General features: G+C 44.3%; 1 protein-coding gene across 1 annotated transcript in view; it reads right to left on the bottom strand.

The window, feature by feature from the left end:
* The window catches only part of T265_11733 (hypothetical protein), a gene marked incomplete at both ends in the record, with an annotated part of 32,854 nt that overhangs the window by 12,154 nt on the left and 7,936 nt on the right, over positions 1 to 12,764 (bottom strand). Inside the window, 6 exons of the mRNA XM_009178471.1 lie at positions 41 to 151; positions 967 to 1,260; positions 2,395 to 2,553; positions 5,544 to 5,588; positions 7,129 to 7,185; positions 9,602 to 10,066. Of these exons, the coding sequence (XP_009176735.1) occupies positions 41 to 151; positions 967 to 1,260; positions 2,395 to 2,553; positions 5,544 to 5,588; positions 7,129 to 7,185; positions 9,602 to 10,066 (1,131 nt within the window). The remainder of the gene's footprint in view (positions 1 to 40; positions 152 to 966; positions 1,261 to 2,394; positions 2,554 to 5,543; positions 5,589 to 7,128; positions 7,186 to 9,601; positions 10,067 to 12,764) is intronic.

Here is a 12,764-nt window from a genome sequence, read left to right as displayed (position 1 = left end):
ACGACATTCAAAAGAAAGCAGTGAGAGTATACCGACTCACCAAAACTGCCACGTGTGCGGAAATGGGACTCTGGAATTCGATAAAGGCACTAGGAACAGTGCCTGTTTTAAAAGTGACGATTCGGAGGATGGTTCCAAACTGCGTGAAAAGCTGTAAACAAAAACCGCTTCCATTATGCAATCGCAAACCAATTTGTATCCCACTTTAGGTGGAGATCAGTGAGACAAGATGTAACAAATGCGACAAAAGTGCAACTAACATCCGTTTTTCCAGTCACGTTTTGTGTATCAATTGAAAAGGTTTCCAAAGATTCCAAAGTGGATTAGCATCCTACATTTTCAGGATATTCTGGTTGCACTGAGTTTCACTAACCGTCCGCACACTGTGTTTGGCCTTTCTGGATGAATTGTGCTCAGCGTTCGGAATGATATCATATGTCGCATCGATCGGTGACGGTGTAAGTTCCTAAATCCATTGCTTATTTCGTAGACCCTCGCAAGCACCACACGTCAAATTCCTCGTCTTATGAATGGCAGTGCTTATCTCGTCCCAAACATGAAATTGCGACCTTCTGGTCGTGGCTATACCGTTGGGCCACAAATAGCTCACCAGCAATGGTGAGCTTAGTTACTGTCCCTCGGTCCAATAGTTCACGCTACGTGAGTCGACGTGGACTGAGTCCTTGAGTGATGACTTCCCAGGACCTATGGGAATCATGGGAGTTTTGTCCGTCTGTGATTAACTAAAGTTTGCATGTGAAGCGCATAAAGCTTCCACAGTTATGCTTATATCCATGATGTAGCGAGACCCTACCCACTAACACTTCTGTTTGCTTTGGACTAATCTGGCAGATCAGTTTCAGATCAGTTTTTCATCTTACATGAAGCGGGAAAGAAAAGTCTCCAGTTTGGTTCAAAGTAACGGAAACGCGGCTAGATTACCTTACTGGGAATACAAGCACTTACATTGTAGAACTGAAGATATCCAAAGTGCACCCCAACTGGAGTCTGGTAGAGTTGAACTCGGATGACTGACCGCGGATTCGTGATGGGGTCCTGAACAGCCGATAGACTATATCTTTTATTCGCATTTATAATAGCCTCTGCGACCTGCTGACTAGTTGTAGTGGTTGTCAGGGATGTGTGACGGCTGAAGCTCACAACTACAGGACCCTTGCCACGGATTATGGGGGCATATACTGTACCATAATAGTCCACCATATTTTCCGCCGCCTGTTGATCCATCAATTCAATAAGCGCCTAAAGAGAGAAACCACCAAAATAAGACTGAAAACGAGTCGGAATCTCGTGACATTGCCTGATACTGCAAAAGAACTTTGTTACGTAGAACGAAAACATTATTACAAATAATTACAATTATATCCGGCTGACAAAAAAATTCCAAAGAGGAAATCCAACAATCCGGAACAAACGGTTCCGATGCAACTGTCAGATACATGAAAAGAGGCGGGAAAAAAGGTGCATTCTGCAGAGAACACAGTGTGGTTCAAAATATACGTCCAGGCTTTCACAAATGCTCTAATTTGTATGCCAATGTGGTCTTCATGGGAGACTCACCTGAATACCATCTGAATCACTCACTAATGGTGTTCCCCGTCAATGGAAAGTGCAGCACCAGGCTGCTAAACACATTATATAGACGTAGGAAACTAGTCGTAACGTTGGTAAAAACTCCTCGACAGCCCACGACCGGTTTCTCCCTCCTTTGGATTCATTGGGTAGGCGCAGTGCAAGAACAGAAAAAACGGGAGATTCAGCTGGGATTCAGGCAAGTTTCCTCCGAAGTTGCACACCAACCTGGTGTGCAGATAAGTGTTTGTCGAATTTCGTGCAATTTGGGTTCAACTAGAACATAAGGTTGACAGAAACTCAACAACTGTGACTATCTGATGGGCTCCAAGAAGGGCGGAACCGGTGGTAGACTGTCGAAGGGTCACCAGTAACCTCGCAAGTAGTATGTTATGTCTACGTTCGTCGTGTTCACACCGTACGAAGACGATTTTCGTTATCGAACTTCATCTAAAGCCTGCTGGCCAGGAGCGCGCAGTAAAGGACTTAAAACGGAGTCACTTGACAGAAGCGAAATAAAGCGGCCACAACCATCACTCGCAACAGTGTTTTTGACAAGCATGCCTGGACTTGTCAGTTGACTGACTAAGATTCATCAACTCATGCATGTCAGCTGGTGAATTGTAGCCATTTTCAGCATGATAGGAGGAGTGAGTGGTGTGGTAACGATATCTGAACAGGCCTACACAGCATGTGACCCGACAAAATACCCTTAATTAGTAGCAGACAAACATTAACACAAACCGTGCTTTTTCCAACCAGGAAGGTCGACAGAGATGAATAAGGAAGTGCCAGATAACTCACCAATCCACTACGTTTTGTGATGACCATATTCGATATGACGCCAAAGGGTAATGCCAAATTGGCCACCTCTGTTTCTGTAATATCCAACGGAAGATTGCGAATGAAAAGCACTCGGGAAGGAACCTCCTCTTCGGCGCTCTGCTCGAAAGATGATTTCAACTATATCAGATATAGGAATAGAAAAATAACGAGTGTACGATAAGTTAAGAAACAAAGTAACTTAAATTGGATAAAATTTGGGGCAGAATTACCACCTGCTCTAAAATGTGGCAACACCATTGTTGAAAATTGGTGCCGCACTGCAGTGAAGCTACAAACGAAGAACAGCCAGAGTACCGATTTAACTTATCGTCCTGATGGGAAACTGCTGCGGCTAGGATGTATCTGAAACTGTGCAAACCGGTTCGTAATTGAGGTATGCAAGAGAGATCCATATAGGAATACAAAAGCGAGTCAGGTGAGCCATATTCTTCAACAATACATTGGCTGTGTCATAGGCATCCATTAGATATCTGACGAGACAGGCCCTATAATCCAGTTTAGCTGTTGGGTCAATAGTGAAGTCAAACGACTGTGGTTTGAAAACAGGATTAGCTCGCAACAGCCTTATATGAGTCCACTGGAGACCAGCAAGAGAACCTTCAGTTTTCGGTTGCACATTTGTTGTTCCATCATTTCAGCGAGCACGTCATGCGCCACATATCAAATGGTCTTGTTTTCTTTTAGAGCAGCACCAATTCCAATTCACCTACTGACCACTGCTGATCACTTGGTTTTCTCGAACTTTAATGCACACACTACCCAAATTTTCTTAACTTTAAAGGCCTGACACAGAAAAGCAGACAGAAATAAGGGATCTACTTACAGTGTCTTGTGGATGACAGCTTGAACATCGGCTTCCCAAAAAGTCTCACCCGCCACTAACAACTCCTTGTTTGAGTTTGCGCGCTTCAGGTTCTTAACTTTAAAGGCCTGACACAGAAAAGCAGACAGAAATAAGGGATCTATTTACAGTGTCTTGTGGATGACAGCTTGAACATAGGTTTCCCAAAAAGTCCCACCAGCCACTAACAACTCCTTGTTTGAGTCTGCGCGCTTCAGGTTTATCTACTGTTGTTATGAAGTGCGCACACTTCGAATTGTAGCTTGTCGTCACACCTACATATCAGTCTGAGCAACCGTTCAAGCTTGGTGTAAGGAGTGACTATGACTGTTCACATCGATATTCACTCATCAATTGACTGTTAGCTTGGCTCACTCAATTGTCGGTGTCTGGAGGAACTCAAGCAAATCCGTATCACTTGGGAATGGTGATTTTTACGTGAGGTTGAAGGCATCAGAAAACGTTTCTTGCTCGGTTGTTGCTTGTAAGGATTACCACTGCGGAAAATTATCGAAGTACTAAAGTGGTTCCTTCTTGGGAGCGCCGCGTTCGTGGAGAGGGGAGTAAACCAAGGCGTCTTTCCCTGCTATGTTTGATAATCAGTGTCCTTGTTAGAAAATGTTCCGTCTTTTGTGCCTGCGAGTGAAGGAAGCAAATGAAATACTCAACTCCTGGGACTACTGTTATCCCACCAACAAAACGGGCAGAGGGAAGTACTATCCGCCCAGTGGGGTGAAACGGATCAGTGGTTAGAGCACGAATTTACTGACCGGAAGGTCGGTGGTTCGAACTCAACCTCTGTCTTTCGACTTCCCCGGTCTAGGCTTGGACAACCTGGCAGTATCCCAGCCCTCGTGCTTCATTCTGGTAGCATGGTAGTTAGACATTGAAAGGATCTTAAAGCTGGACGATTAGTTTATTATTTCTATCTTTACAATATTACTGAGCAGCCTTTAAAGTCAGTGTGGGAATTGATTAAACCCACGCTAGATGGTGCCCCACTTTAGTAGGGTACTACTAACTGGAGCATTATGTAACCCAGATCACATACAGCTAGAACCACTAGCACCGTCACAAAACGTACTGGACAATTCTCGTAGCCAGCCGGTGAGCCCGAGTTAACCAGGCATAACATAACATAACTTAACATAACACATAACACCCCACTACCGATCTGGCCCTTCTTGGGGCTCATTAAGTGTAGTCCCCCAGTTTCCATCAAACTAATGTTCCTACTGAACACCTAACTGTGGGCAAGTCACGAAATACACTCATTCGCAGATTAATGTGCTGTTAATGGGAGACTCAAACGACTCCTTGCAAAAAAATATCATAAAAGAGGGATACAACTAGGATTCAATTGAGTCCGCCAATAACAGCAACTTAGTTTGCAACTTACGCCAACAGGTGGAGTTTAATTTACTGATCAATCCTAGTCCGATGGCATGTTCAGTGACATCCTACTACAGAGTTCATGTATTACCCAACAGAGCTCAGAATACCGGAGTTTTGCAACTTTCGTCTACTTGTCTAACGAGCGACCAGTAAAAACAAGAATAATGAATGTAAACAGTGGTGCCTCTCTTTATCTTGGAAGTATCGACTCTGTCTAAAATGCAGACAGTCGTTATGAAACTACTCTCTAAACTCATCTGCTCACTTCCACGGCCGGCATCCGCATGTTACCATTAGTAGAAAATGAGAGAACGAATGTGTTTGTGGTTAGTCCTTACCAGTACCAATTTGATTCCAACTCATGCGTGCGCGGAATTAGAACACAGAAAGGAATCGACATTGATGAGTATATATCGACGTGTTTGTAAGCGCGCTGGTGGTGGTCAGATGAACTATACACCTTCTATGACTACTTAAGCACCCATTATAGTAAACCACACGTCTGTCCTCGTGTTTTCGAACTGGTAAACAGTCATACAGTATTGTAAGGGTTGATTCCCATACCAATGAGGTAGCTAAAGCCAAACAAGCCTCAAATGGATTCCCCTTTCCTTTATTCTCAGTAAGCCAATCGTGAGAAGTAACCAGCCTAAGATACATCATCCAACTGAAAGTGCTGCTAAGCATCTAGCCGGTCTCACTGCTCACAATCTGGATTTGGAAAAAGCGCACAAGAACCTATGTCTAGATCCGGTTCCTATAAGAAAGGGTGTCAGCTATGTTAACCGCTGGGATACCCGGTACATAAGCTTACGAAGTAAGTGAACAGGGTCCACTCCTCCACCAGAAATAACCAGAGAAAGTAACTCACCTTCTTAACACCTGTTGAGGATTTGGTTTCGGATGTTGAAGCGCGCTGCAAAGAGGTATACAACAAGATTGTCATGAGACAACAACCCAGGGACAAGAAAACCACGGGCAACGGTTCGCATCTACTCATAGTATGTTTAATAAGAAGCTGAGTCATTTGGCGTACTGCCCTGAACAAAATACTAGAAACGGCCAGATGAAATAATTTCTGTTGACCAGAAAATCCATTTAAGGTGTCCACCAATCGGAAAAACGTCATCAGAGGCTTAAATGAAACAAGGTGCAGAAAAAATCATCCCTACCAGCCGTAGGACACCTAACCCAGCGGTGCAATCAAGAGTGAGGTTGAATGAATATGGAAGGGATGGAACAGGGAACTTATGTATAATATCTGTGTCTGATATCTTGAATAGCCAATCAAGTTTTAAAACAATTAATGTAAGGAAAGTTTTCCTCTAATTGTTATGAATGATGTACCGACTTGGTACGTAACTTGGTACGTATTTGAGGAAACACCGTTAATCGTTTGGAACCGACTGAGAAGTTATGGTTTCAAAAAAGTTTGGAACACAATCCGGGAATTGACTGATGGACAACGTTTCGCCTTCATCTGCCCTAAGGCTGGATCAGTGCTGTAACACATGCAATTAGCCTGACAAAGTAAAACGCTTCCTAACAGGGCATCGGATTACAATATCATCAACAGCGTCGTCATCATCATCGACAGTGATATACCAATGGAAAACAATGGCGGTAAACTGCTGCCGATTTTATTATCCAATATGGTGAACATACTGGCAACCACAAAGTGGCTAACCTCCAAAGTATGAATGCGCGGTTCTTAATAACACGCGAGGAAATGTCAAAATTAACAGTCATCACATGAACGTCACATTTAGTTTGGGGCCGATAAACCAGTAATTTGTTCAAAATAAGACCCTGACGCGCTGGAAAAGATTACCCTTGACATACTTATGGGATAAGAGCACAAAAAGGACGTGATAATTTCTGGTGTGCTTTCTTTTAGGCACCAATGTCTTGTACGTTATCCAATTACGTTGGATTCGCCTGGTGATTAATGGCACGTTCGGTGAAATTCCTTTTAACGACACAGGCAACGCTACATCCCAAAGAGACAAAGATTTCCGTGGTCACTTATCATGTGTAGTATATGGCACTTGAAGGAGCATGTAGTGAAGCATTCCGTGACCTCAGTGTGGAATTGTGTCGACTAAATCAATCACACTGAGTAGCGCCGACGAGGTATTAACCAATCAGTATTCGAGAGCTTTGTAATGCGGGTTGAGCCTTACCGATGCATTCACAATCAAATGATGACCTGATTAGCCAGAGATGATAAATAATAGTAATGGTTCAGCTGTAACACCTTTTCGGTGCCTAGCTGCCATGCCACCAGGAGGAAGCACGAGGGCTGTGATACTGCCAGGTTGCCGAAGCCCAGACAGGGGAAGTCGACATTCGGAAGTCTGGTTCGAACCACGGACCTTCTAGTCAGTGAATTTGCGCTCTGAGCCATCTCGTCCCAATTAGTCAGAGAAGTGGGAACATCTCTAGTGGAAACTCACTTTTTGTGAATGGCTATGGCTGGGATCGTAGACCGAAATGTTCGACGTTGAGCCGAGCTAAAACGAACCCAAAAAATAACACCAGTTAGAAAAAAGCACCAAACAACCGGGACTTCCTGAGTGAGCTTTCTGAATGAATACCGAAAAAAATTAGCACTCGAATTTCGACATAAGCTACCGCTAAGCTGTACTCAACTGTAATCAACTGAGGTGGCAAGCATCAAGAAATGCACCAAATTAGCAAAACTCATTTTTGTACTAACATGACGTAAAACTTCAAACGTGCTATTACGGTCACGCGGCCTCTTAAACTGGACAGAGCTTGGGGACACGGTGTGGGTTTCCTGCTAACTAACCAGGTTTCGTGGAAACTGAGCTATTCGATTGACAACAGCAACGACAACCGCAGTATGACCAGTATGATAGGTGAAAGACGATTACTAAGTGGAAAAATTGCAAAGTTATCTGGAACAAGCACTCGTTCAACCACCACAGTTCGATCCATCTACACTTCAGGGAAACTGGAAATGAACGGATGTAAAATTTTCATGGCACGAGTGAATGAGGTGACTCGATAAGCGGAAATGACACACCATTTACAGAAAATAGCCTTCGAAGTCAGACAACAATGGACGTAAGCAGTAAAGACTATCGATATTTACAAATTCAAGGCTCAGACGGATGCCCTTAAGTCAGGACGACTTGGTTGTTGTAATTTTTCCTTCACGTTGCGGCAATGATATTTTGGACTGATGGTCGATATGACTTGTTCTCCACAACATAATAAGTGAAATTCGGCTTGCAGTGTCAGAAAACGGATTAAAACAGGTCTACCCTACAATAGGCACAGACGTCAGACGTGGTGAAACGGAGATATACTTGTGGTATTTCGGTATTATCCGGTCACAGTGGACTTTGAGCATAACGCTCGGGTCACTAAGCTGCCATACCTCTATATGATTACACACCTCCATGAGTGATAGTCTAGTGTGACGTTCGTTCTCTCAAATAACTGATAGTTCACATCACTGTCCTGTTGGAATTTCCGGTCAAGACAAGACACTAAAACCGTAATCCCGAAGAGAACTATTTGGTTTCATCAGACGGACGCAGTTAGAACCATCATGTGATGTTTGAAAAGCTAAATTTACGACCCTAACTGTGGTCAATACTGATCGTGACACATTACAGTAATGTACTGTAATGTACTGTAATATACATCTGGAATAGCACATGTTCGACAGACAAAAGCCCATAAAATATTGAACCATGTGTGGGAGTTTCTGGTTGGAAGCTGCTCAAATGCAATTTTTTGGATGAAATTTCCCAAATTTCGATGCATCATTGCAGAATTTTTTGAACAGTTGCACTACACTGACTCGATGGAGGAGAATGCAGACAAGAGGATGACACCAGAGCTTTCGCAACACCTTCATGCACCTACCTGGCCGTTAAATTTCTGCAGCGCTATCAGGCCATCCGTGACCCTGACGAATAAGTGCACGCACGACATATGAGGTAGATGGAATCTACATGTGAACTTGTCGCGGCCATATCAGTCTTCATGGACTGCTTGCAACCTCTTCACCCAGGATATTCCAATTGATAAACAAGGGTAACTGCTACACTCATGTGCTGAAAACCATTAGCTATTTCGCTGCAATACCAAAACACAAATAAATAATAGCATTTCTGTTTAGCTGTACACCACGGACAATGAGCAACTATAAAATGGCACTGCTTTGCAGGCAGAATTACTCGCGCACGTTTGCCAGCACTTACAGTAAATCCGCAGTCCCGGGACAGATTTGCCAGTGCTCGCCCCAGCAAGCTCGGCTTCTTTACGATTACCATTGCCGACAGGTTTATGTTAAGCGAAACAGCGACGACGGCATTCACCAGGGCCCAATTTGTCATCACTAATACATGTATGAAATGCGACAGCTGGCATGGGAACAGCACACACATAATAGAGACTGTTAACGCCAAAGCGACGCATTGGTGCTCTAAAAGTGAAGATGTTCGCTAATGGGTCCAGAGAGAACATATACAGCCAACCGAGCACAGTTTCGCCCGCTGCATTTTCGGCTTGTCTTTTGAACATGGTGCGAAGAATAAGAATCACGAAGCTGGCAGTACCATGAGAAAAATACGACTCTCCGTGACACCGATTGTTACTTAATGGAACTTTGATGACCGGTTTAGAGAGGCCGATAAAGGTTCAGAAAGTAAGGAAAAAGGAAAGGTGATAAAGATGGTAGCTTGGGAGTCAGGAGATAGATGAATGATAATGATTCAAGTAGTGTCAAAAAGTGCCAGGGCTCTTAAAAATATCAGAGCTTGTGACGAAATGGATAGGATTTGATGAACATTGAGACGTAACCGCAGTGGACTTGCTAAGTTGGTCGAAACCAAAAGCAAAATGCAGCAAATAAGACGTGAACCAAAGAGTAAAATTTCATGGTCAACTTACGGGACGGTAGCTCGAGATGAATTGCGGAATGTCGTCATCTGCTACCATGGATGATAGACCATGTCGTTCTTCTACCCTCATAGAACCCCGAACTCGGTACGGGTCTTGAGGCAAACGGCCTCTATCATCTGACTTGCCGTGAGGCTTTGGTATGAACCGATCGGAAAATCCGTCGCCGGACCATATATCCTGAATTGGTGAATACTGTGGACCAGGCTCCATGGGGAACTCCGAACTACCGTATCCCATCTGAGTAGTTCCAGCATGTCGTCCTGTAGCATCCTGTCGGGATTCTTCATACAATTGCTTTTTGCGTTTCTTCTCACTGTTGACCAAATTTCTGATCTCTTTGTAGCGATTGTATGCTCCTTGCGAACTAGTTAGACGGTAGCGTTTCCAAGCTTTTTGTCTGGCCTTCATTAATTTTAAAAGTGGCTTGTCTAGCCACGGAGGTAATGAACGTTTCTGCATACACAAAACAGATGCAAAAAATAATATTAAGAAGATGGATGGTCACCGCTATCGGCTATCTAAGACTACCGAATAAGGGGCAGCACTACTAACAAAACTCCGGCCAATCAAGTTGTCATACCCACCTACTTATGCTTAGTATTTATTCTACCAAATGTTCTTGCTTTCTCGGTCCAAATCAGGGACCCCGTGCTTTTTCAATCATTAAACTGTCTAACATTCTGATACATCCCTGCAACCGCGATGAAAAATGACAAAATTATATAGCTGAGTTATTCTAATGCCCACTTCAACTACAACCGTGCCTACTCAGTGACTAGCTTTAACCGGTGATGATCTAGAGATGAACTAGGTGATGAACTAGGGAAAAACGCCAATGGTGCCTATTTTCAAAAAATAGGTCCATAGTTCTGGTAAACGATTGGGAAGTATCGTCAAAAACCCAAGCTCACAGAACCACTGTGGAGCATATAGGCCGTGTATGAGATCTGCGGAAGACGCCTGTTTCCAAAAGGCAAGCACACCAAGCCAGAGCAGATATCGTATACTGAAACGACAGGTCACAAGATCCGCCAAAACAGGTCGCCTCTCATACTGGCTGTAAGCAAATAATTTGAATCCGATGTGGGTCTTAAGGTGATTCTGTCATTCCGTACGGGCGGCTTTATGGAAATACTAACCTCAATAACGTTGCACCGTTTTTATCAGCGCCCATGAAGTGAGCATACAACAGCGGATAGAATACTTCAAGCAGGTGCTTGGTCCTGGCAAATGGACCAAGTGGTTAGAGCGCCAATCTACTGACCGGAAGGTCCGTGGTTCGAACCCGACTTCTGCCTCTCGACTTCCCCTGTCTAGGCTTGGGCAACCTGGCAGTATCCTGGCCCTCGTGCCTCCTTCGTGTGGCATGGCAGCTTGGCACCGAAAGTCTTACAGCTGAACGATTTTTTTGGTCACGACAGGACACAGACGTTTGTATCGATGACCCCAGAATATCTTCATACAGCTACACACTGACCTACGAAAATGCTCAGAAGGCGATCTATAAAAAGGGCTCCGTGTTTGCACTGCGACTATCTTATCTGTACCAAAATTCACCCGTGGAACTTGGCCTTTGAATTGACAGTCTTCGCAGACCGAACTAATTTACTCGTGTTTCTTAGGGGGAATAATGAAAATAAGCTGGAACTTATGATGGTTTCATTGAAGCCTGTTACAATATTCTGCGTCTCTCCAATTTGATCCAGCGACGCAGATTACAATGACAAGTTCTCCCGCAAATTGAGGCTACCAAATGTTTCATCAGTTGCCACATCAACCGCAACGTACTGACAGCGGTTAAATCAATAATGAAGCAGCAATAAGTGGATTTTGGCCACAGGAGCTTGCGATACTTATTTAGGTTATTTTACAGGCGTAAATAGCTGATGCATGGAACGAAGACCAGATACACCGTACCAACGCAATGAAGTTTTAAGCAGGGCGCCTTTGCCGACGTAAAACTGGTCTACCCTAAAGTATTTGACATTTTGGGATCCACGCCACCTTACTCGTTCATGTCACAGCCAATATCACCAGTTTGAAAGTCAGTTCAACGGGCTTCTACTGCGTCGAAGCGGACCACGTTCAACGCGATTAAATCGAGCAGTCCTCGTTCTCTAGCGCGCACCCGTTCCGGGCATCATGTCCATTGGTCTCGACGCTTCACCGAATAATACTCTCCTCATTGCTGTGCTTTCTGGTATATAATGGTCTATGCTTTCCACACATTTATCACCATTTTCGGCCTTGTTCTTTCCGTATAACTGAACTTGCTATTACTTTCCCCCTGTATGGATACTTCTTAATATTTAGTTTCCCGCCGTCGTAAGAAACCGGGACAAATCAGCCTGATGCTCAGGATTCTGGTTCACTGACACAGGGAAGCTATTGTTCATCCGTTCAGGTACTCACTCTCCTGTTTTACATGCAAGTCGGTCATGCAGGCGGTCCTAGAACTAGAGGAGTGCCGTAACGAACATACCACTTAGTGATGGTATATATGAAATGTCATCCTCTCTCACGTTTTCAGATTGGGAGGCTCACGAGGGGGTAACCGGTACGCCCTGTGCAGTTAAATTATCCAAGTAATTCGTTATTGATCACACGTAATTCATTACGATATATATATATATAGGCTACACTGCCTGGAACTTCGTCCTACAAGGTGCAATCATGCCAGGAAGGTCAAAGGGGAGCATTCAGATCGAGAGCAGCAAGACCCCGTACTACGATTAACCGTGCTACGAGGCGGTCTGGGGGTAAAGCCCTACTGTCCTCTGCGACAGGAGTGTGAAGGCAGTAATGTGTTCTCCCGGGAGACCAGCATGTCCATATTTATGGGAGCAGCGATGCTGTCTTCCACAGAGGAAGGACGGGTTAAAAAAGGTCAGCCCAAAAAGACGATCGCCCAACGGTTGACTGTGACCACCGGCGGCAGTAATGCTCCCGGGAGACCAGCATGTCCATATTTATGGGAGCAGCGATGCTGTCTTCCACAGAGGAAGGACGGGTTAAAAAAGGTCGGTCAAAAAAGACGATCGCCCAACGGTTGACTGTGACCACCGGCGCATTATCCAATACAGTCAAAATATCATCATCATCATCATCATCATCATCATCATCATCATCATCATCATCATCATCATCATCA

The sequence above is a fragment of the Opisthorchis viverrini genome (assembly GCF_000715545.1).
Source record: "Opisthorchis viverrini unplaced genomic scaffold opera_v5_567, whole genome shotgun sequence".
Classification (NCBI taxonomy): Eukaryota; Metazoa; Platyhelminthes; class Trematoda; order Opisthorchiida; family Opisthorchiidae; genus Opisthorchis; species Opisthorchis viverrini.
This window is presented reverse-complemented; position numbering and strand designations above follow the sequence as displayed.